Below are 25,146 nucleotides of genomic sequence, written 5' to 3'. Positions count from 1 at the left end.
TATTCTTGGATTCATTCCATTATACCATGCTGCCCTGTGTACTCACATGTATGCATGCGGGTATGTGGAACTGGTGATACAGGCCGGTGGGCTAGAACTTCAGCTGCAATGATCAGAATGGAAATCTAACATCCTTGCGCATAAGGCTATATGCATATGACAGATGGTTGTTTACCTACAGAGGGGAAGGCAAGTGTGTGTAGTGTGTGCCTTACCAGGCACCCCAGGGACCACAGAGAAGGGGGTCAAGGAGAGACAGGGATGGTGGAGGGAGACCCCAGCTTCAAGACCACCTAAGCCCTGCTCGCACCTGACAGTGACGGAACTTAACAGATAAAAATGCCTAGTGGAGTCCACGTTGGTGAAACCACACTTCCTGGTGAACACAGTCATGCAACTATTTATTGGACTTCTAAAAATGTGCAGGTGCTGTTCCTAGGAGTTATGTGGGATACGGAAATAAAGCTACTGACATCAAACTATCTAGCGTGGCCCTGTACGTGTTGGAGGTGGGAGAGGGATTAACATATAAATAACTGTGATGGGACGTAGATAGGAAGCGTTCAGGGCTAAAGGGAGGGACGGATCCAGTAACGCGGCTCTAGCAGGACCAAAAGCTGGAGAGATTGCTCGAGGCTGGGTACTAAGGAGGGTTTCCTGGGGAGGTAGCCTTTGCAGACGTGGAAACTGAGGCCAGAGAAGCTGACTGGGTTGTCCACAGTCCCGAGACTAGCATGTGGTCGGCCGGGGTCTGCTGTCGGGCCAGCTCGAGGGACTCCCGGCCCAGCGCTCGGCTCCCTCCCGGCGGGGTCCGCCTCCGCCGGGGGCCGAAGGGCAGGAGCCAGGCCTGCCTGCACGCGCCGGGGGCGGGGCGGAAGGGCCGAGGGGCGGGGCTGGCGCGCGGGAGGCGGGGCTGGCGCGGGGTAGGCGGCGGAGCTGCGTCACTCTCCACCTGTCCGCGCGAGCTCCGCGCCCTGGGCGGCCGCCGGGCTAGGGGGCGGTCGGGCTGAGCCCGCTGAGCCCGCCGGGCCGGCCATGGGCGACCGCGAGCGCAACAAGAAGCGGCTGCTGGAGCTGCTGCAGGCGGCGGGCACCGGCAACGCGCACTGCGCCGACTGCGGGGCGGCGGGTAAGGGTGCGGCGGCCGGGAGCAGGACCCCTGCCCACAGACCTCCTCTCCTCCTTCCAGACCAGGTCCCGTCCCGGGCCCCCTCTGGACCCGGGCGTGACCCTTCAGACACCTTCTCACCCAGGCCCCCGCCCACCCAGACCGCGAATGTGCGTCTCGCGCGCTCGACCGCGCTCTCCACAGCCCACCCGAACCCAGGCCCCCTGACCTCCCCACTCTGGACCCGGACTCTTCCATATCCTTGGACCCCCAACACTAAACCCCGGACCCGGATGCCTTGACCATCTTGTTCGCCTGCCCCGCCAGACACCCCACCCACCCGGACCTCGGTCCCTGACATCTTCACTCCGGACGCAGCCACCTCCCACGCCCACGGACCCAAACATCCCCCACACCGAGGGGTCCCAGAGCCCGGGCCCCTGAAGATCCAGTGCTCCCTTCCAAGGTCCTGATGCCGCCGGGGTCCTCCCAAGTTCCTGCTCCGCAGCGCGCTGTCTTCCCCGCCCTGCAGCTCCCCAGCCAGGCACCCCGGTGCCGGCCCCTTCCTCCGCGCTCTCCTCTCTGTTCCCCGGAGCCTTGTCACTTCCACTTCGCGCTCGCCTCAGCCTCTCGCCCCATCCCTAGACTCCTTCCAAGATCATCCTGGTAGCTGCCGTGCCTTGGCCGGTGGGCTGACCAGAAGGTTGCATGCAGGTCTCTTAGCTCACCCAAGGTGGGGGGACCGAGAGAAAAGGGCTTCCTAATATGGGCGGCTCTGGGCACGGCCCCAGGAATCCTTACGGCCAAGACCTGCCTCTCCCAGCACCCCCAGCCCAGCCCTGGTCTCGGTGCCTAGCTCTCCATCCAACTCCCCTTCCGCCCTCTCGCCCCATAGATCCCGACTGGGCCTCCTACAAGCTGGGCATTTTCATCTGTTTGAACTGCTCCGGCGTCCACCGCAACTTCCCAGACATCAGCAAAATTAAATCCGTGAGACTGGACTTCTGGGACGACAGTACTGTGGAGGTAGTGACGGGAGGGGGGGACGCTGGAGACCCTTGAAACAGCTGAGCTGGGGTGGGGGTGTTGGGCTGGGCACCCCCTCCTTCTATGGGGGAGGAAACTGAGTTCCAGAGAGGAGCAGTAACTAGCAAGAGAAAGCACAGTCTGTTAGAGTCCCTGCTGAGACAGAGACCCTGAGTGCAAGGCCCTGAGTTTATTTCCCTCAGTTTCGACTTCTGTATTATAAGGATCCCACTACTCCTTTGCGGGGCTGCTGTAAGGATTAAATGTAGGCTCAATGCAAGTACAAAGTAAGTAGTCAAGTAACAGCTGCTGTTATCATTAGCTGAAGTCCTGGACAGGACCAGAAATATACTATTTCATGGTCTACACTCCCCCTTCCAGCTCCCTACCCCACCCCATTTTGCTCTCCTGATCTATGGAGATGAAGGACACCTTCAGCCTGGATAATAATACCATTTTGGCCAGAAAACCTTGAGAGAGCAAGCTGTTCTAAATTATGCTGGTTGGCTGAGGATTTCAAGGACTATTGGAGAAGCAGGCCCCTGTGTACTGAGTGTCCACTGTGTACCAGGCACTGTGCTAGATGCTTTATTCATTGGACACATAGTTACTGTAAGCCTACTATGTGCTGGGTATTAGGAAAGAGCAGTGAATAAGATAGAGTCTCTGCCCATGTGGAGCTTATGTTCTACTGCAGGAGAGAGACAGGAAGCCAGCAAACCAGCACATAGACGTGAAGATTGTTTCTTTGTTCCTTATAACCCCCCATTATACTTTCTTCATTTTTGCAGTTGAAATACTTGAAGCTCAGGGAGTTCAGTACAGCCCAAGCGTCACTCAGTGACTCGGTGGCACAGCTGGGATGTGAAACCGTCTCTGTGGAGATCCAAAGCCCATGCAAATCCTGAGTCATAGTCTAGAGTCCCTGGGGGGGGGGGGTGGAGAATGGTGTTCACTCTGCTCAAGGGATGTAAATTAAAAACCTGATATTTCTTCCCACATGTGCTCTCACCCCAGATATGCCACCTCTGTTCCTGAGTGCTAACTGTTGGCCAGGGCCACTCTTGGCCACTCTGCCTCTGGGTCTATCAGGTGTTCGTAGGACCCCAGTGAGCATCCTGCCCTCCCTACTCAATGGGGCCAACTCCAACTTCTTCCATCCTCCAGCTATGTCTGTCTCCTGCACGTAGCTGCTGGTGGTCCTGGCCATCTGGGGAGGGGCTGGGAGAAAGAACATGAGTTTTGGAGCTAGGTCTGGGTTCAAGTCCCAGCTCCTCACTTTCTAGCTGTGTCACCTTGGGTAAGTTACCTAACCTCTCTGAGCCCATTTCCTCACCTCATCAAGGGGATGGAACAAACTAATTGGTAGGGACTGTAAAGTGCTCTGCCTACGTGCGGAGTGGTCGCTGTAGCAGCTCATTGCCCCAGGCTGGGGCTTCCCAGCAGCATGGATAACCAAGCCCGATGGGACATGTTGGACTCCAATAGGAGTGTCTCCTGACTCAGCCTAGGAGCCAGTGGGAAGGGTGGCTGTCTGGGTAGACCATGGTTTCATTTCACATTTTTGAAGTTCTAATATTACCCCAAGTTGCTGTTGTCTTGCAGTTTATGACCCACAACGGGAACCTCCGTGTGAAGGCCAAGTATGAAGCCAGAGTCCCTGCTTTCTACTATGTCCCCCAGGCCAACGACTGCCTGTGAGTGGGTGATTTCTTGGTCTTACCTCCCCGACCCCTACTCCATCTCTGGTGCCTTTGTCTGGGGTGGCCTTTTCCATATACCTGGTAGACCCGGAAAGACATTTGGTACTGTCACGGAGAACACTTAACCTGGCCTAGTTCCCCCTCCGCCTTTATTGCTTGGTTTATCACTTCCCCTCTCCGGGACTCAGTTTCCACAGCTGTGACACGGGGCATTTTCTCTATGAGCCGCCCCTTTGCCTCTGATGTTCTCATAGCCTACTTGTGGTGGCCAACTTGACAGAGAAGAAGAACACTGGTATTTTAGTAGGACAGATGTGTGTCAGCTACTTCCTGTGGAGTGTTGTGCCTGGGGCTGTCCCATGTGACCTCAACATAGCTCCAAAGCAGCTGTCTGGCCCCAGATTCCTAAATAATCACCATAAAAATAATAGTAGCCACTAATATTTATTGAACTTGACCTGTGTACCAAGCCCCGCGCTAAACGCTTGCGTACATTAATTTGTTTAATTCTCTCAACAACTTTGAGATAACGCTGTCAGGGTTTCCAAGAGGCAGACAACAAACCTGAGGCTCACAGAGACAGAACTGGGACTGACGAGCCCATCTGACACCAGGGCACTTGAGAAATCTAATAAAAGTGGGGGGAAGCTATGAAGCAACAGGAGGTTTCAGATCCCTTGGGTGTGAGGGGTCCGTGTGACCCTGGTACCTAGTGACCCCAGCCTCTGCAGGACTGACCGCCTGAGCCTTAGCTTTCCTTCCAGGGACTCAGCCTCACTGCCAGGGCTGCTAGACAGCGCCCCACCCCACCCCCGCCGCCACCCCACCACTCTGGTATAAATGGGAAGAAGGTACCCTCTGGGCAGGCACAGCCTCATGGGGGGTATGGCTTGCAGGAAGCAGGCTGCATTTCAGCCATCATTGTCCTCTAGCCTCATCAGGAAGCTTCTGGGCAGTGTGCAAACTATACAATTGTACCTAGTACCCTGCCATTTCCCGGTTGTTAAATAACCCAGGGGCTGCTGATGCAGCGCGAAGTGGCGGCGGGGGAGGGGGGCACAGTTTTCTGTCCAGAAGACCCCAGTATTGTTTCCTGCCTGTCCCACTCTCTGGATGTGAGAAGGTGGACAAGTTACCAAACTTCTCTGAGTCGTGGCATCCTCATCTCTGAAATGTAGTTAATGATGCCTACATCGTGGCATGGTGGTAGAGATTAAATGAGAAGGTTTGTGTAAGATGTCTCACAGGCCACCCAACAGGCTAGTTTTAATCCATTTCTCAGTGTCCCCTTCAGAATGCTGCCTGGTCCCTGGCCCGGCTGAGGGAGGTGCCCGGCTTAACTCGAGAGGGTCTGGCCCCCCTTGCCTTATTGCTGCCACTTGGCCCTTTGCTGCAAGGGGAAAGGAACAGGCATTTGGTGACCACCTACTATGTGTTGGGCTGGCTGCCGGCACTATAGACACCACTTGCAGGACTCCAACCACAGCCCCGCACCTTACCTCCTTTTAGTGGAACACTAATGGCCTCCTCCCTGTAATTCTAAAAGTCCTCTAAATTCCCCACCTCCAGGATCACGCCTGGGGCCTCAGATGCCACTCCCTCTCCCAGCTCTGATCCTGGGGTTCCACAGAGGGCTTGGTGACTCTCCTCAGTGTGCTGGGGGTGAGGGCTGTGTGTTAGGTGGGACTCCTGGCAACAGAAATGCAATTTAAGCCGGCTGAGACACGAGCGGATTTTGTGGGTTCTGGGCGTCAGACCATAGGAGGGACAGAGATGGAGCCACCCTCAGGAAGGACATGCCAGGGGAACAAACACTACTGGGCCTCTCACACTCTCTGTCTGGCTCTCATTCCTGCCCCTTTCTGCTGGCCAGGCTTCTTTGGTGTAGCTGGGAGCAAGGCCATTTCCAGGTCCCTGGCTCCAGGTCCTGGGCTCCAGCCCCCAGCTTGATGGTGAGAGAGCTTCCAATCCATCCCTCTCTCGGTTTTGCTCCGAGAGGTTTTGCTCCTCTCTCAGTAGCTCAGGGCAGAGCTCTGATTAGCCAGTTAGGGCCAGGTGCCCATTTCCTGGTCATTCCCCGTGGCTGGGGGTAAGGTCACGTAAACCTTGGAACATTTACCTGGAAAAGGCAAGAGGGAACCAAACAATTGAAATAACTTTTCTGCAGGGGTCATGGACGACAATATCCGATTAGGCTAACATTAAACTCCTACTACGTGCTGATCGTGGTACTAAGCCCTTCTATATCCATTTAAACCCCTCAACAACCCCAAAGGGAAGGTAGGTTTAATATTATTGACATAGTCCTCAAGTTCAGAGGAGTTACGTAACTTGCTGTTGGTCACACGGTGGATAAGTAGGAGAGGAGGACCAGGTCCCAGGTGGTTGGACCCCCAGATCACTGCTCTGTCCAGTGTAGCAGGCCCAGATTTTATGGGCAAGCCACAGGAAGAGGCTCCTGGACTCTCCTGGCTTCAGCTCATGAGCATGCGGTGGGAGGTGGCAGTGTAGATGGTCGAGGAGAGCTGGCTGACCTAGAGGGCTGCGCTGGGGTTGGAATAGCCCAGTGGTTTTCATATAGCCCCTTGGGGGGGTATGTTTTTCCCCGGGAGACACTGGCAATATCTGAAGACATTCTGGGGTGTTGTAACTAGGGAGGGGGTACTACTCGCATCTGGAGGATGGAGGCCAGAGATGCTGCTGGGCGTCCTACAGAGCTCAGGATTCTTCCCCTCCCCCCAACAGAGGATTCGCCCCAGCTGTAATGGTTCCAAGGCTGAGCAGCCCTGGGTGGTCTGAGCCCGCAGCCAGCCCCTGTGATGCTCCCACCCTGTGGGAAGGGGATGTGTCTCAGACACAGTTGACCAAAGGTTCTCTCTTTTTAGGGTGTTAAAGGAACAGTGGATTCGAGCTAAGTATGAAAGACAGGAATTTATGGCCGATGGGAAAACCATCTCACTCCCAGGTAAGGTTATTTCCATCATCTTTTGAGGTCTACCTTCTTTTTTTTTATTTCTTTTAAGATTTTTCTTATTTATTTGAGAAAGAGTGAGAAAGAGAGAGAGCACAAGCCAGGGAGGGGCGGAGGGAGAGTGAGGAGCAGACTCCCTGCTGAGCAGGGAGCCCAATGCGGGGCTCAACCCCAGGACCCTGCAATCAGGACCTGAGCCGAAGGCAGATGCTTGACGACTGAGCCACCCAGGCGCCCTGAGTTCTATGTTCTAATGAATTCTAAGCAATAAAGTGCCTGAGTATTAGGAAGAGGGCCCAGTCAGGAGGTATCTGCCGGCCTCACTCTGGCCACAGAGGCCAAGGTGTGGGTTCCTCTGCCTCTGAAACAGCGACACGTCAGCTGGTGGAGTTTTATGGTCTGAGTGGTCAAGAAGCGTTTTTATCTCCGGTCCCTGCAGGGCCACACGTGCATACAGAGTCTTAGTACAAAGTTGTAGGAAGACTCACCCGCCAGGCAGAACAGTTAGAAAAAGGCACCCCCGCTCTTGGTGAGTGTGGGCCCTGGTGTGGCACAAGGCTTGGTAAGGTACATGGGAGAGATTTCTGCCTCCCTTCCCACGTTTGTGTGGGGCACAACCTCGTGGCCGGCCCTTGACCCGGGGCAGTGTCTGCCCAGCTGCTCTGAGTCCAAGCTGACACCGACCCAGAGAGCAAAGTGTACGAAACCACTGCGAGGACCCGAGACAGCCAGAGCTCAGCGCTCCTGGCTACGGGGAGCCCACGGTACTCTTCAACTAGCGGGTACCTAGAGGTCACTCATCATTTCCACCCTGTGGAGGGTTTCATTAGGTCGACGTCGACGTGACGTTGGGCAGCACCGGATGGGTGTCTTTCAGAATCATCCAGTTTCTCAGGACTTAGGCCTTCTCAAGGGTTTAGTCTGTCTTATGAAATAGCCGAAGAAGGAAGTCAGGGAGAGCCCAACCGAGATCATGAGACTTTGCAAATCTGGCCCCAGACAGAACGCGATGTGCTGAAGCTGACATAGCAAAGTTAGATTGAAGATATTTTAGCACTGGGTGGAACGTTCATTCTACCCTCGAGACCCTACGAGGTTTGCAAACTGCTTGTTCCTCTGAAGGATGTGGGTGTTCCCTCTTTCTCCTCCTTGACCACTAAGGTAACCGAGAAGGGTTGCTGTGGAAGCGGGGAAGGGACAATGCACAGTTCCTGAGAAGGAAGTTTGTCCTCCTGGCAAAAGAAGGCCTCCTGAAGTACTACACTAAAGAGGAGGTAAGAGCCCAGACCAGCAAGGGGTCCCTCCCTGAGCGCTGGCCCACACCCCACGGAGGTCACATTGGAATCAGTGGTGCGGTGTCTTCTGGATAATCCCAGCCACTGAGTGTTCAGCACTGCACGGTTACTTTTCCACGGTTATGCAACCAATCCAGTCCGCAGAACACACCTTCCCTTCACCTGGAAGCAGCTTGGACTGGTCCACGAGTAAGCCTTGGATGACTGCTTGAGTCTACTGCATTTGTTCATGCACTCAAGAAATTAATTTATTTATTTTAAAGATTTTATTTATTTATTTGAGAGAGAGAGTGAGAGTGAGCGAGAGAGAAGAAGTGGGGGGGGGAGGGGCAGGGGGAGAGGGAGAAGCAGATTCTCTGCTGAGCAGGGAGCCCAGTGTGGGGCTCAATCCTGGGACTCCAGGATCATGACCTGAGCCAAAGGCAGATGCTTAACCGACCGAGCCAACCAGGTGCCCCTCAAGAAATTATTTATTGAGTACCTACTATATACTAGACATTCCTGTAGGCACTGGGGCTATAGCAGCAAACGAAATGAAGCTCCTATTCTCATGGGGCTTTCATTCTAGTGGAAGGAGACTGGTGGTAACAAAACATACATCAATATATGATATATGAGGTGGTAGTAGGTTCTGTGAAGAAAAATAAAAGCAGGTGAAGAACTAGAGGATGCTGGGGCTGATATCACAAAGGGGTCAGGGGAGGCCCCTCTGATGACATTGGAGCAAAGAAATGAATAAAAGTGAGCAAGTCAGGGGCGCCTGGATGGGTCAGTCGGTTAAGCATGTGGCTCTTGGTTTTTGGCTCAGGTCATGATCTCGGGGTCCTGGGATCAAGCCCTGCATCGCGGTCTGGCCTTAGTGCAGAGTCTGCTTGGGTTTTTCTCTGTCCCTCTCCATCTGCCCCTAACCCCCTAAAATAAATAGATAAAATCTTTTTAAAAAAGGTGAGCAAGTCGTGCATATGTGGGGGCACAGTAGAAGAAGTGGAGGGAACATGACCATGGTCCTGGCTGGCACACACACCTGCTTGCCAGTCAGAAAATGACCCCTCTGAGACGGTGTAGCCCTGGGGCCCAGGTCTAGACAAGCAGAAGCCTAAATTGCAGTCCCTCAGCCAGGGACTTCTTGTTTAGTGCACAAACTACTCGACCATAAGCCACAGCCCTGGCCTGAGCTGGGAGGGTGGTTGGTGGATCATGGAAGCCAAAGTGACCTGTGCAGAAGGAGCAAAGAAAAAGATAGAAGGAGATGAACTCACATAGATAAGAACCTTGTAGGGCCTAGTGAGACTCAAGATTGTTTTTTGTTTTTTTTTTAAGCAGTTTTATCAAGATATAAATTCACAGGGGCACCTGGGTGGCTCAGTCAGTTAAGTGTAGCACTCTTGATTTCAGCTCAGGTCTTGATCTCAGGGTCGTGGGATCAAACCCTGTGTAAAGCCCACATGGCATCGGGCTCTCTGCATAGCAGGGGGTCTGCTGCAGATTCTCTCTCTCCCTCTCCTCCCCCACCATTTGCGCTTTCTCTCTCTTTCTCTAAAATGAATAGATAAATCTTAATGAAAGATATAAGTTCACATATCATGTAATTCACCCATTTAAAGCATACAGTTAATGGCTTTTAGTATATTCAGAGCATTGTGTAACTGTCACCACAATCAATTTTAGAATATTTTCACAACCCCCAAAAGAAATCCCACACTCATTAGCCCTTATCCTCTACCCACCGTACCCCCCAAAACTCAGGAGACCACTGATCTACTTTCTGTCTCTGTAGGTTTGCCTATTATGGACACATAAGGACATGGACCATATGGTCCTTTGTAACAGACCTCTTTCATTTTGCATATGTGTTTAAGATTTGTTCATGTAGCATGTATTAGTACCTCTTTTTATTGCCGAGCACTGGTCCACTGTGTGGACATTTCATCTACTCAGTTTGCTGACGGACATTGGAGTTATTTCCTCATTTTGGCAAGTGCGAATAATGCTGCTATGAACTTTGGTGTACCAGTTTTCACGTGGACTTGTTTCCACTCTTCTTGGGGATATACCTAGGAGCGGAATTGCTGGGTCGTATGGTAACTCTGTATTTACTCTTTAGAGGAACTGCCACACTGTTTTCCAAAGTAGCTGCACCATTTATATTCCAGCCAGCAGTGTGGGAACGTTCCAGTTGCTCCACATCCTCACCAACACTTGCTGTCATCTGTCTCTTTGCTTATGACCATCTTGGTGGATATGAGGTAGTGTCTGGTTGTGATTCTGATTTTCATTTCCTTGCTGGCTCATGCTGTGGAGCGTCTTTTCATGTGCTTATTGGCCATTTATATATCTTCTTTGGAGAAATGTCTGTTCAGATCCTTTTTCCGTATTTTAATTAGTTTAGTTGGCTTTTTATTATTAAGTTCTTTATGTGTTCTAGATATAAGGCCATATTGAATGCATGATTTACAAAAATATGTAGGCTTTTTGGATTTTACTCTGAGATGAGAAGCCACAGGAAGCCTTTGAGCAGAGAAGTGATATAATTTGATTTAAGCTTTTTACATTTGGGGAATCTAAGTCTTGTGATGGATGAACATTTTGTGGGGACAGTTTCTTCTGTCCTCTTACTCCCACTTGCATCAGGGACCGTTACTATGGCTCTTTGTATTTATTTTTAAAAGATTTTATTTGTAAGTAATCTCTACACCCAACATGGGGCTCAAACCCACAAATCCAAGATCAAGAGTCACATGGTCTACTGACGGAGCTGGCCACGTGCCCAACTTAAACTTTTTTAAAGGAGTGCTCTGGCTGCTGCTGGGGTCAGGATGGGGCAGGGTGGGGGCAAGAGTGGAAGGAGAGAAAGCAGTTAGGAAACTATTACAATAATTGAGGAATCAGAGCGCCTGGCCGGCCCAGTGAGTAGAGCACGTGACTCTTGATCTCAGAGTTGTGAGTTTGAGCCCCACATTGGGCATAGAGTTTACTTAAAACAAATAAAAATAGTTAATAAAAAAATAATCAAGTGAGAGGCGCCTGGGTGGCTCAGTCGTTATGCGTCTGCCTTCAGCTCAGGGTGTGATGCCAGAGTCCTGGGATCAAGCCCTGCATTGGGCACTCTGCTGGGAGCCTGCTTCTTCCTCTCCCACTCCCCCTGCTTGTGTTTCCTCTCTCGATGGCAGTCTCTCTGTCTGTCAAATAAATAAATAAAATCTTAAAAAAAAATAATCAAGCGAGGAATAATAGTGGATTAGACCAGTTTCGTGGTGAAGAAGGTGGTTAGGGGTGGTCAGATTTTGGAAGTAGAACCAACAGGATTTACTGATGGATTGGCCGTGGGGTGTGAAAGTAAGAAGAATCAGGGATAGTTCCCAGCTTTTTTGCTCTACGCAGATAGAAGGACAGATTTACCATTTACTGAGATGGCAAAATCTTAGTTCCCTGAGGGGATGATCAAGAGCCCTTTTCAGTTTGAGATGCTGAGTAGTCATCCAGGTGGAGACATTGAGAAGGAAGTTGGGTATGTGAGTCTGGAGGTCTGGGGAGAGTTTGGAGGTGGAGTCGTCGGCGCTGAGACCGTTTAACGATGGGACTGGCTGGGATCACCTGGGTGGGGAGTATGGGTAGATGAGAAAAGATTTTTTTTGTTTTTTGTTCTTTGTTCTTTTTTTTTTATATATCCAAAATGTGTTTATTGGGATAGTTTCCCACCCATCTTTTTTAAATTTTATTTATTTATTTATTTATTTATTTATTTATTTATTTATTTATTTATTTATTTATTTATTTGAGAGAGAGTGTGCACAGAGGGAGAGGGAGAAGCAGACTCCCCGCTGAGCAGAGAGCCCAATGCGGGGCTCAATCCCAGGACCCTGAGATCATGACCTGAGCCGAAGGCAGACGCTTAACTGACTGAGCTCCCCGGGCTCCCCTGTTTCCCACACATCTTGATTCAGGGTGCTTTTAGTGCTGCCTCTGTCCGAAGGAGCATCCTCTGTAAGCCTTGCTTTTCCTCCTGCGGGCTGGCAAAGCACAGTGGGGCAGCCAGCACACAGAACTACCGTTTGTGCTTTTGTGCTTCCTCTTCTCTTCTGGGGACCGGTGGAGGAGGTCCTTCACAAGGAGCATGTTCTCGTGAGGCGTTTGTCACCTCCAGAAAGGAGTGAAAACGGAGATCCTAGGACGGAGGATTTTCGTTACTTGTTGCTGAATGACAAGCCACCCTACAACTTAGTGGCTTAAAACATCAGTGTATTATGTCTCTCAGTCCTGGGCGTCAGGAATTTGGGCAGGCCTCGGCTGCTGCAGTGTACTCCATGTGGCACGGGCCAGGTCACTCACCCTGCCGCATGGAGCTGGGGGGCGCGCTGGGTGAGAAGGCCCAGGATGCCTTCCCTCATAAATCTGGTGCCTTGGCTCCTCCAGGGAGCCTCTGTCTCTCCACGTGCTTGTTCCGTATGCAGGAGCTTCTTTGCAGCATGGCAGCTGGCCTCCCCTGAGCAGGGGGGTGCTGCTCGGCCTCTTCAACACTAGGTCAGGAACTGCCTTCTGTGGATCAAAGCAGCTCCAGCAGCCCGCGCTGATTCAAGGGGAGCGGATATAGACTCCCTCTCTTTATGGGTACCATGGCGTGGACATACTGGGAGGGAAGGGGTCGGGAAGGACCATCTTTGGAGATTATTTACCACACTGAGCCCTGAGACATTCCAGTATTGTGAGGGCAGAAAAATGAGAAGTTTCCCCCAGAGAATGTGAAGGAGCGGCCAAGAAAGTCAGAAAAGGACAAGCTCTGAGCACGTTAGCCATCACCTGACTCCATTTCCTACATGTAGACTGACTGACTGATTTATTTATTTCCTTCCTTCCCTCCCTCCCTCTCTCTCTCTCTCTTTTTTTCTTTTCTTTTCTCTTCTCCCTCCTGCCTCCCCCTTTCCCCCATTCGTCAGTCCCTTCCTCCCTCCCTCTCTTTCTCTCTCTTTCACATTTCCCCTGTTGCTTTCCTAGATAGACCAGAGCAATGCTAGCAGGGCTGTCCAGTGTGACTGCAGCCTGGGGCCAAGTGAAAAACGGTGTGGGGTGAAGAGTTATTACCCCTCCAAGTGAGAATTTGGGATTTCTTCTCAGTCTTCAATTTGAAGCACTGACAATGTTTCAGGTCCAAAAGGCAGGCAGAGAAAGGGCTGTGGCAGAGCTAGGAGCGGACGTGGCACCCCCAGCAGCCACTGTGAGTTGGTTTCTGGGGGAGTCCCATCCTTGGTTAGCCAGGGTGCATCTGTTTCTCAGTCCTGAGCCAGTTCAGTCTAAAACAGAAAAACAGAATGAGTGGCTTTTGTTATTTTTTCATTTCTTTCCCAAGAGGGACCTTTTTTAAAAATTATAATGGTAACTCATTTTTATGTAAAAATTTTGGGTAGTAACAAAGAAGTAAGTATAAAGAAAGTGAGACTCATCTCAACATAATGAAATAGTAATACCCAGAACAGGTTTTCTAAAAACTCTACAAAGCAAAAAGAAAAAGACAATCCTTTGGAAAAATAGGCAAAGGAAGTAGACTGGCAGTTCGCAGAAAAGGAAACCAACATGCCTGATAAATATAAGAAGAGGTGCTCAATCTCTCTGGCATTCAGGGAAATGCAAGTTAAAGCCATATGAGATACACTACACACTCACCAGAACGGCTGGAATTAAAAAGGCTGACAACTCCTCGTAAAGGACGTGGAGAAACCGGAACTCCCATATGTTGCTTGGTGGGATTGTAAAATGATACAACCACTTGGGAGAACCACTTGGCAGTTTTTAATAAAGGAAGATAAACACCTCACTGTGGAACTTAGCCATTCCACTCCTAGGTATTTACTGAAGAGGAACAGAAACATATGTCCACAAAAATATTTGTATGCAAATGTTCATGGATGCTGTATTCATAAGAAAAACCCACCAGAATGTGGAATGAACCCAAATGTCCATCCACAGCTGAATGAACAAATGGTAGTATAGCCGTAGAATGAATAGAACTCGATAATTAAAAGGGACAAACTACTAACAGATGCAACAACGTAGATGGATCTAAAATAAATTATTCTGAGGGAAAGAAGCCTTCTACAAGAGTGTGTACTATACATTCCATTTATACGGCCCTTCTAGAACAGGCAAAAACACTTTATCAATAGAAAGGATATGAATAGAAAGGATCAATAGAAAGTGATTGCCTGGGGTTGGGGTGGGGTGGAAACGGACTGCCAAGGGGCCTGAGGAAACTCTTGAAGTAATAGTCTTTTTTTTCTCTTTAAGATTTTATTTATTTATTTATTTATTTATTTATTTATTTATTTATTTATTTGAGAGAGAGAAAGTGCGCACTCAACCGGGGGCGGGGGGGTGGGGGGACAGAGGACAGAGGGAGAGGAAGAAGCAGACTCCACACTGAGCACAAAGCCCAACGCGGGGCTCGATCCCACGACTCCGAGATCATGATCTGAGCTGAAACTAAGAGTTCGACTTAACTGGCCAAGCCACCAGGCACCCCAGCGGTGGTCTATATCTTGATTGTGGTGATGCTTCCATGGGTATATCCATTTGTCAAAAATGAGGCCGTATTCTTAAAACGAGTGCCATTTATTATTTATAAATTATACCTCAACAAAGTTGGTTAAATGAAAATTAACAATGATATTCAATTTCATACCCATCATGTTGGCAAAAATTTAAATCTGCCAGTCAGGTGAGGACATCGGGAAAGAGGAACTCCTCTGTGATTGAGTGTGTTATTCATGTGTGTTATTCAGTATCCGGTGTCGAAGCAAATATTGATACAACCGCTGTGGAGAGCCATTCAGCAGAATAATTTGGCCGTTTCCAGTTCATCGAAGATGTATATCCCTGTGATCTAGAATTCCATTCCTAAATATGTAGACCTGGAGAAATGCTCACATATGTGTACCAGGGACACAGGCTGACCACAGCATCACTTCTGATGGCAAAAAATCAGAAATAATCTCAATGTCTGTGAACAGGAGAATAGACTGATAACTTTGGTATGGTCATTCTCAAGAGCCAACTAGGTTGGTATATCTCAACACGAACAGAACTCACAAATACAATGTTGAGTGACAAAAGCAAGATCTAGAATGATGCGTAGAGTATGATACCATTTGTGTAAAGAAAACCACAGAAATCAATACTATATATTGTTCATAGATATGTATATTGTGTAAAAGTATAAAAAATGAGCTAGAAGAATAAATATCAGACTCAAGGCAGTGATTGCCTGGGGGAAGACAGGAGAATGAGATAGAATGAATAGTTGTGAAAAGGATTTTACCTTTATTAGTGAAATCATATTTCTTTTAGGAAAAGTTAGAATATTGACAAAATTAGATATTCTTTTTTTATGTTTTTATTTTTATTTATTTTTAAGATTTTATTTATTTATTTGTCAGAGATAGAGACAGCCAGCAAGAGAGGGACACAAGCAGGGGGAGTGGGAGAGGAAAAAGCAGGCTCATAGCAGAAGAGCCTGATGTGGGGCTCGATCCCGTAACGCCGGGATCACGCCCTGAGCCGAAGGCAGACGCTTAACCGCTGTGCCACCCAGGCGCCCCTCTTTTTTTATGTTTTTAGTATTTCTCATAGTAACTATTTAAAAAGAAAGTCTTCCAGTAGTCTTTCAAGAAGAGTATTAGTATAAACATGTCTATATTTTTATGCACGTTCAAATTGACCTACATTTTATATATATGCCCATATACATGTATAGAAGGAATTTATGTATACTTTTGTGCGTACATATGTATAATTTTTTGTATTAGTAGGTGTCTACTATACATCCTGTTTTGGGACTTGGTATTTCTACCTATGTTATCATGGATATTTTTTCATATAAGTAATATTAATTTTTCATATAACTAATATTTCATGTAAGTAATATAGTTATCCTATAAAAAATTCTGTGGTATTTCACTGTATGGATATACCATGATTTGTTTATTTAACCCATTATCCCTGATGGATATATATAGATAGTAGTTATATATTATTGTATAATTATATATTATATTTAATAGTTTCTCTTCTTCCTCCTCCTCCGTCTCCTACTCCTTCTTCTTCTACTACTATGACTACTACTATTCTAAAAAACACGGCATCAAACATCTTTTTTTTTTTTAAAGATTTTATTTATTTATTTATTCGACAGAGATAGAGACAGCCAGCGAGAGAGGGAACACAAGCAGGGGGAGTGGGAGAGGAAGAAGCAGGCTCCCAGAGGAGGAGCCTGATGTGGGGCTCGATCCCACAACGCCGGGATCACGCCCTGAGCCAAAGGCAGACGCTTAACCACTGTGCCACCCAGGCGCCCCCAAACATCTTTTGACATATGTGTTTGCACAGTGATGCAGCCACTTCCTTGGCATAGATTTGCAGATGTGAAACTGTGAGTCAAGGCAAAATACTCAACATTTTAATAAATATGACCAAATTTCCCTGTAGAAAAGACTATCGAGTAGAACTTCGTTCAGTGGTGAAAATGTTCTATGTCTGCCCTGTCCGATACCCTAGCCCCAAGTGGTGACTTGAGCCCTTGAAATGGGGCTAAGCATAAGGAACTGAAGTTTTCTTTTTTATTTTTCTATAATTTTTTTTTAAACTAAACTCCATGCTCACTGTGGGGCTTGAACTCATGATCCTGAGATTAAGAGTTGCATGCTCTACTGACTGAGCCAGTCAGGTGTGTCCCAAGGAACTGACGTTTCATTTTTATTAAATTTTAATTTAAGTAGCTTACATGTGGTTAATGGCTGCCCCAGGTCTGGAGTGTTTGTACCATTTTTCTCTCTTATCGATTACAAAGGAAAACACTCTTCCCCCTTCCTTGCTTAGTATCTGTTAGTGCTTAGCCTGTGCTCCAGACCCCTGCCGACACAGTAGAGAGTGGAAGGGAGCTCCCCAAGGCCCCCGTACCTGCTTTTATCTATTAATCTGTTTTATTTTATTTGTTTGGCTTCCATAGATGATTCGCTTCCGAAAAAGTTCTGTGGCTAAAAGCTTTGAGAAGTCCTAAGTTCAGGCCTTTCCAAGCCCCCTGCCTGCTCCAAGAAGCCAATCTGATCAAGTGGGCATGGCGGGACGGCCAAAACCCAGGAGAGCAGTAGAACCTCAGTACGTCTCGATATTAGAGCAGGAACATTTAAAAGCCATGGAAAATTACAAATTGTTTATCCGTTTGTATTAAGGCCTGAGTGAAGGTGGTGAGAAGTCACCCGCGTCCTCTCTTTCAGGGTAAAGGCCCCAAAGCTGTCATCAGCATCAAGGACTTGAACGCCACCTTCGAGACAGAGAAGATAGGGAACCCCCACGGGCTGCAGATCACCTACAGGAGAGAGGGCCACGTCAGGAACCTGTTTGTGTACCACGAGAGTGGGAAGGTGAGATGACCGGCGTTGCCGCCTCGGCCCCCAGCCCGCACCCCAGGACTCCGCAGGCCTGCCTTGCCAGCTCCCTGGTTCCGCTGCCGCTTGAGGTTTGCTGCTGCTGTTGGCCTCATCTCTTGTCCCTTTCTGGCCCGAGAGAGCCGTACGAGCAATGAGGAGTGAGATCAGGGAGAAAAACCTGGCAGGCACCATGGGTGTGTCTGGACAGTGCACAGCCACTAAGGGGAGTCCAGTTCGCAGGAGGGGCTATGCCCGGAGGTGACAAATCCAGGTAGGGCAGAGATTCTGCATGAGGGAGCAGGGATGGATGAAAGATCCGGCAACCCTCAACCCTAGGGCCTGGCTTCTCCCCATGGGGTCCTAAACCACCTGCATTAGCATCACCTGGAAGCTTGTTAGAAGCACGGTCTCAGGCCCACCTGAACCTGCTGAATTAGAAACTGCATTTTCACAGGAGCTCCAGGTGATCCTTAAGCACATTAAAGTTTAAGAAATCAGCTCTGCTGGCGAAGAGGAGGCCAGTAACAGAGGTCCAAGAGAGTAAGCTAGGGCGGAATGAGCAGTCTACTGACTGAGCAAGGGACACAGATGCCAAGACGAGGTGGAGAGGCATAGAGGTGAGGGTAGACATTTTTGAGTGCCTAGTAATTCTGTGCCAGGCACTATTCTTGGCAATCACTAGACATTATTTTTTAAAAAGATTTTATTTATTTATTTATTTATTTATTTGAGAGAGAGCACGAGTTGGGGAGGAGCTGAGGGGGAGGGGGAGGGACGAGCAGACTCCACACTGAGCCATCCAGGCACCCTGCTATACATCATTTCTTAATCCTCAAAACAGTCCTGGAGGTGTTTTAACCCCATGTTCCCGAGCCATGGGCATGTTATGTAACTTGCTCAGCGTCACCCAGACTATGGTTCCTGAGTCCTACAATCATTTTACCCCCACCCATGTGCCTCTGCTGGAGGGAGAATCCTTGGCAGCAGGAGCCAGGAGCCCCAGACGGGGACGAGATCTTCCCAAGGGGCCCAGCACTGGGATGCTGGCAGAGTCTGGGCAGAGTTCCTGGCGGTGGGGTCTGAAGAATAGGGTATAAACTGGAGCCCTGGTTCTGCCACTCTGGGCTGTGTTACTGGGCCAAGTCCCTTCCCATCCTCCATCTGCTTGTTTAGGGATTAGAGTACCCACTGAACACCCACCGCCAGAAGGGTTTTGAGGGTGAATGCCCATGAACCATGAATGTGAAAGAATTTCACTACAGTGAAGTGCGTTTCAGACATTAACCTCTGCTAATGAGAGGCGCCTGGGTGGCTCAGTCAGTTAAGTGTCTGCCTTTGGCTCAGGTCGTGATCCCAGAGTCCTGGGATTGAGTCCCACATCTCTCTCCCTGGCTTGTGCTCTTTCGCTCTCTCTCTCAAACAAATAAATAAAATCTTTAAAAAACAAAACAAAAAAACCTCTGCTAATTATTTGCTCAGGATTGTAGCAGTTGTAAAGGGTAAAATCTTATGGGCAATTTTACATCTGTATCACTGACTCATTCACTTTTTTTTTTTTTTAAGATTTTATTTATTTGAAAGAGATCGTGAGAGCAGGGGGAGGGGCAGAGGATAAGCAGACTTTGTCTGTGGAGTGCAGAGCCTGCCATGGGCTGGATCCCAGGACCCTGAGATCATGACCTGAGCTGAAGTCAGACACTTAATCGATGGAGCCACCCAGGCACCCCACTCATTCACTCGTTCAGTTCATCCTTTTTGAGCCTCTGCAATGTGCAAAGCACTGCCCGAGGTTCTAGAGAGTGTGGTAGTGAATGGGGCACTGCCATGGGGTGGGGGGGGGCTCAAGGCTCTCACAGTCTGGGGAGGGAGTCAGATGGGGAAGTAGATGGGGTGTCCGTCATGCTGGGGACACACAGGAGACATCTAAGTGCCTAGTCTAGGCAGGGCAGGGGGCAGCCAGAGGAAAGAGTTTCTATTTAAAAATTATGTGCGTGTGTTGAAAAAGAGGACACGCCAACCAGCTTAAAGGGACACGAATGGGAAATATACAGGAGTGGTTTTTTTGGTTTTTTGTTTTTTTAAAGAGCAACAAATATGACTGGGCCTCCTGAGAGATTAGAGTCAGGAACTGTGGTGTGTGTGTGTGTGTGTGTGTGTGTGTGTGTGTGAGAGAGAGAGAGAGAGAGAGAGAGAGAGCGCTAACAGGAACACATTGTTCCATAGCACCAGAGGTGCAAGTAAATGTCGTACTTATTTATTTCTCTAAATTCAAGGACCCCCCACTCTCCAAAGTGGCAAGAAATCTAATATCAGTCATCCTTCTTGACTTCCTCACTTGGTCTTACCAGAAATTTGGGACTGGGAAACGTGAAGGAGAGCCCTGGTTCTTGGTCCATGGTGGGTTGTCTACTGATGCCCCATGTCCCCAGTGGATACTGGTGCCCCCCCCCCCCCCGTGCCCGTCGCTATAGGAGGGCTTTCGCTGAGGTGCCCAAGGTCTCTGCTACTTACGGGACCCGGCTCCTCCCATTCATCCAGCTGCGGAGCACCTGACGACCTGCGTCTGGCCCTTCTCTTTCCCTCAGTGCCCCAGCTTCTCTGTTAGAGAAATGAGGGCAGCAAACTCAGGCCTGCAGGAGCCAGGTAGCTCACTTGAAAGTGAAGCGAACAAGGGGTGCCTGGCTGATTCAGTTGGTTCAGTGTCTGCCTTCACCCCAGTCATGACCCCAAGGTCCTGGGATCGAGCCCCACATCGGCCTCTCTGCTCAGCAGGGAGTCTGCTTCTCCCTCTCCCTCTGCTTCTACCTGCAGCTCCCCCTGCTTGTGCTTTCTTGCTCTGTCAAATGAATGAATGAATGAATGAATGAATGAATGAATGAATGAAAGAAATGGACAGCTGTAAGGCTATAAAAGCAGGAAAACCTGTCCAGATGATTGAAACAAACAAAACTTCAGGAAACGAACAAACCTGTATGCAGGTTGGATTTGGCCCCAGGGTCGCCAGTTAGTGACCAAAGTGAACGTCTGGGTGAGTCTTTCCTGGGATGGGCCCACTCCTTCCGTGCCTGGGACCTGAAAAGATTATTAATGCCCAGGACAAGAGAGCTCACCACTCTGGAATACGAGGCCAGCTGGCTTGGCTGGTGAGAGAAAAAGGGTCGTCATGTTGCCTTCCTGGGAAACCATATTCAAATGAAGTTCTCAATCATCCTATTACATCAAGGTGCAGCAGTGCGCCTATTTGAACAAATCTTTCAGCCTCCCAGTTCCAAATTCTTGGGAGAAAGGGCCTGATAAGCCCAGTCTAGCCTCCGCACTGGCCCAGCCCTGACCTAGTTGCTGCGGCCAAGAAGGGGAGGGTCCTAACAGCAAGTGTGGCTGCAGTTGTGGGTGAGCCGTAAGTGTGTGAGCATGGCTGGGGTGGTTCTTGTAGAAGCAGGGCTTGGGCTGAGCAAAAATCCACTACAACTAAACCAAACTTCAGGACAAGTAGAATGTGCTAGGCAAATCTATGTGTGGGATGAGGGAAGAGAGGTGGGTGAGGCAGAGTGACATGTATTGGGAGGATTGCAAATGTTTTTGGTTTTTGTTTTGTTTTGTTTTTAAAGATTTTATTTATTTATTTTGAGAGAGAGAGAGAGAGAGCATGAGCAGAGGGAGAGGGAGAAGCAGGCTTTCTGCTGAGCAGGGAGCCCGATGCAGGGCTCGATACCAGGGCCCTGGGATCATAACCTGAGCTGAAGGCAGACATGCAAATGCTTTTGTATGGAGAGAGCTCAGAGGGCGAAGTAGTCATACTAGAGAACGTAGACTTTTCACCTGAGGGTAGCAGAGAGGACTCTGAGCTAGACTCAGATTTTTTTTTTAAGATTTTATTTATTTATTCGACAGAGATAGAGACAGCCAGCAAGAGAGGGAACACAAGCAGGGGGAGTGGGAGAGGAAGAAGCAGGCTCATAGCAGAAGAGCCTGATGTGGGGCTCGATCCCATAACGCTGGGATCATGCCCTGAGCCGAAGGCAGACGCTTAACCGCTGTGCCACCCAGGCGCCCCTAGACTCAGATTTTTAATTAGAAAATCACTCTGGGGGCGCCTGGGTGGCGCAGTTGTTAAGCGTCTGCCTTCGGCTCAGGGCGTGATCCCAGGGTCCTGGGATCGAGCCCCACATCGGGCTCCTCTGCTGGGAGCCTGCTTCTTCCTCTCCCACTCCCCCTGCCTGTGTTCCCTCTCTCGCTGGCTGTCTCTCTCTGTGTCAAATAAATAAATAAGATCTTAAAAAAAAAAAAAAAAGGAAAGAAAAAGAAAATCGCTCTGGGGAAAAAAAAAAGATCACTCTGGCTGCTGTGGGGAGGCCCCATTGCAGAGCAGAGGAGCCAAGGCAGAGCCAGCCAGACCAGTGGCTCGCCAGGGATAGCGGTGGCCCACACTGCCGAGGATGTGCTCCCCTGGAATGACACGAGCAAGTCCAAGCCAGCTCTGGCCCAACTTGCACTCCAGGTGATGGGCATTCCCATTGCAGGAGAATCCGCAGGTGCGCTCGCCCCTCCTTGAGAGCCAGTCTTTGACATCTGAGGACACTTGCTCTTCCAATTGTGTCCCACGGACCAGCATCGCATCACCAGAGAGCTTGTGAGGAATGCAGGATCTCAGGCCCTACCTACCTCAAACCCACTGGATCCGAATCTGCATTTTAGAGAGATGCTCGGGTGATTCTTACACACTTTGGGAAGGGCCAAGCACGGCCCAAGGCCATTACCTAACTCTAGCGCACTTCACCTTGGTCTTTTCTCCGGGGCTCTGGACGTCTGTCATTGGCTTCCCACCTGCTCGGGTGAGCCCCCCAGGCTCTGGCATTGTCCTCCCAGAAGCCTGTGATCAGCACACAGGCCCCTGAGCAGATCTGGGGTGGGGAATGTGCAGGTGCTGAACCTAAAGACCCAGCCAGCTTCCTACCACCAAACTCAGCTCCCCCACGACCCCATCTCACAGGCTGTCTGTTTGTCCTTCTCATTTTTCTCCACAGGAGATAGTGGACTGGTTCAATGCCCTCCGTGCAGCCCGTCTGCAATACCTAAAAACAGCCTTTCCTGAGCTCCCAGAGTCTGAGGTGAGCTAAATGTGGACCCCAACTTCCTTTTTTTTTTTTTTAAGATTTATTTATTTATTTGAGGGGAGAGAAAGAGAGTGTGAGCAGAGGGAGGGGGAGAAGGAGAGAGAAGCAGACTCCCCGCTGAGTGCGGAGCCTGATGCGGGGCTTGATCTCACGACCCTGAGATCATGACGTGAGCAGAAACCAAGAATCAGATGCTGAACCGACTGAGCCACCCAGGTGCCCTCTGGACCCCAACTTCTGAGTCTCCTCCCTGCCACCTCCTCTCCTTGTCTGCTGACCTCAAAAATACTCAGAGGCCGGACTAGCTTTGTTTGTGGACAAGACCTTGAGATTTGGGGTTGGGTACCTCAAAGAGAAACCAAAGGCTTTCTTCGGGGGATTATGGCCTCACACACAGCAAGGAGCCTCCACAATGTAGGTCAGGTTGTCCCCTTTGGGATGCATAGCCACCATCCCCAGTGTCAGGGGGCTCAGGATTTGGGCCTCTCTTTCTGAACCCTTCTTCCACTGAAATGTGCAAATGATCCCTAACGTACTGCTTACAAAGTGCTTTTGAGCCCATTTTATCTTTTATCTAGTAATCCCCTATCACAGACAGTTAGGTGGGGTGATTATTCCCATTTTACTGATGAGAAACGGAGTCCCAGGAAGGGTGCTCTTCCCCCTCCAAAGTCCTCCCTTTGCCCTTTTGTGTTCTGGTCTCGGGAAGACAATGGGATCTTCTCCATTACAGTTGTAACAGGAGCAGTCTGCCTTCTGTGGCCAAGGTAAGGGTGACCCCGAGAACTTCATTTTGGTTATCCTCAGACATGTGGGGCACCATCTACGTCTCTCAGGCATGTGGGGCAGAGGCTGCTGCCTCGAGCCAGGAGGCTCGGGCTCTCGTGGGTGCTCTGTGGCTAACTCACTGCTTGACCGCTTCAGGTCACATCGCTTCTCGGAGCATCTGTTGCCACATCTGTAACATGGCGGTTGGTCTGGGTCATCTTCAGGGTCCCTTCCAGCTCGGAGATGCTGTGGTCTGGGGTCTGCTTTAGGCCCTGCTCTAGGAGGATTTTGTAAATGATGGGGGCGGAAACACCCTATGAAACCCAGGACTTTCTTTTTTTTTTTTTTTTTAAGATTTTATTTATTTGTTTGACAGAGAGAGACAGCCAGCGAGAGAGGGAACACAAGCAGGGGGAGTGGGAGAGGATGAAGCAGGCTCATAGTGGAGGAGCCCCATGCGGGGCTTGATCCCAGGACTCTGGGATCACGCCCTAAGCCGAAGGCAGATGCTTAATGACTGAGCCACGCAGGTGCCCCAAAACCCAGGACTTTCTTATTCCAAACTGTTAGACCCTCCTTGAAAGCCTGAAAGCTCCTTAATTCCAAGGTTTGCAGGGAGCTACGTTTTGGGAACAGGTGTCCACTCCAGGCCTGGCAATGCATGGAGATGACAACTCTCTGGGAGTGACTCCAGCCAGGCCTGTGTCACGAGCCTCCAGGTCTGCCCAGTCAGCACCCAGCATGAGCGAATGCCCGCTCCGCGGGCAGGGTGCTGTGCGGGCTGAGTGCTGACTGGAGAGGTCGGAGGACGGACTCCCAGCCTTAGTCAGCTAGGCCAGCTCTCCAACTTTGCTGACCCCTGCAGAAGACCTTGGTCTCTGGCCAACTCCTCAGTGTCTTGCCTCCCCTCATCACACTGTGGGTCCCCTCCCCACCCCTGTCTCTCTGCTGCCTTTCTTCTCCCCCTGTGGCTAGGGATGGCCTGAGGTTCTGGGCAGCCACCTGGACCTGGCTCAAGGTTAGGGATCCAGAGCTAGACACCCGGGGAGTTCCAGTGTGGGGGATGGTCCCAGGCCAAGAAAGGGGTGGCCTCCGAAGTCAGAGAAGCTGAAGCGTTACCTGGGGCACGTTGCCTCACCGCTCTGAGCCTCGGTGTGCTCATCGGTCACTGTGGGGACACCATGTGCTTTCCAGGGCTGCTGTGACTTGAGTGAGCCACGGCCTCTAGGATACAGTGAGCAGCGCTCCATCCGTGTGATCTTCCTTCTTCCACTTGCTTCCCTAGGCTGAGACTGGCATGGCCCTGGCTCGGGTTCAAACTCCTGTTTGAAGCAGTTTAGGGCTCTTCCTTCCAAATGAAGGAATGAAGGCCTACAGAATGTATTTTGGGGACAGGGGAGTGGTAGAGTTTATATTTTCATATTCGGCTCACAGTTTTCTTCCTTTCGACTTCCCAGACTTCACGTCCCCTTTGCCCCTGCCCTGGGCCCTGGAGCTCCGGAGAACCAAGCCCCTCTGCTGTCAGAGGCCTGAGCTGACGGTGGAAGCTCTAGACTTGCCAGTTTGATCCCCTAGAGCGTAGAGCACCAGCATTCATTCCTGGAAACGTCTCTGAGTATAGGGTGGCAAGCTGGAAGGGATCCCAGGGATCTCATACCCAGTCTCCTTATCACGCAGAGGGAAATGAGTCCAGAGAGGGATGAAGTCTTACCACGGTAATACAGCTGGTGGAGGTCAGAGCTGCC

General features: G+C 50.0%; 1 protein-coding gene across 6 annotated transcripts in view; it reads left to right on the top strand.

Moving 5' to 3' along the window:
- Positions 1-943: 943 nt before the first annotated feature.
- The window catches only part of ADAP2 (ArfGAP with dual PH domains 2), a 31,321-nt gene continuing 7,118 nt past the window's right edge, over positions 944-25,146 (top strand). For 4 of the 6 annotated variants that reach the window (XM_045773415.2, XM_045773413.2, XM_045773411.2 and 1 more), the window contains exons 1-7: positions 945-1,129; positions 2,004-2,134; positions 3,740-3,831; positions 6,723-6,802; positions 7,970-8,082; positions 17,367-17,513; positions 22,544-22,627. In XM_045773415.2, the coding sequence (XP_045629371.1) occupies positions 1,036-1,129; positions 2,004-2,134; positions 3,740-3,831; positions 6,723-6,802; positions 7,970-8,082; positions 17,367-17,513; positions 22,544-22,627 (741 nt within the window). In that variant the 5' untranslated portion in view covers positions 945-1,035. Of the gene's footprint in view, positions 1,130-1,482; positions 1,575-2,003; positions 2,135-3,739; positions 3,832-6,722; positions 6,803-7,969; positions 8,083-17,366; positions 17,514-22,543; positions 22,628-25,146 lie in introns of those variants that run through there. The other 2 variants (XM_045773410.2, XM_087854626.1) reach the window with 2 other exon arrangements.

The sequence above is a fragment of the Ursus americanus genome, chromosome 23 (assembly GCF_024610735.1).
Source record: "Ursus americanus isolate L20-20 chromosome 23, mUrsAme1.1.p, whole genome shotgun sequence".
In the NCBI taxonomy this organism is placed as follows: domain Eukaryota; kingdom Metazoa; phylum Chordata; class Mammalia; order Carnivora; family Ursidae; genus Ursus; species Ursus americanus.
This window is presented reverse-complemented; position numbering and strand designations above follow the sequence as displayed.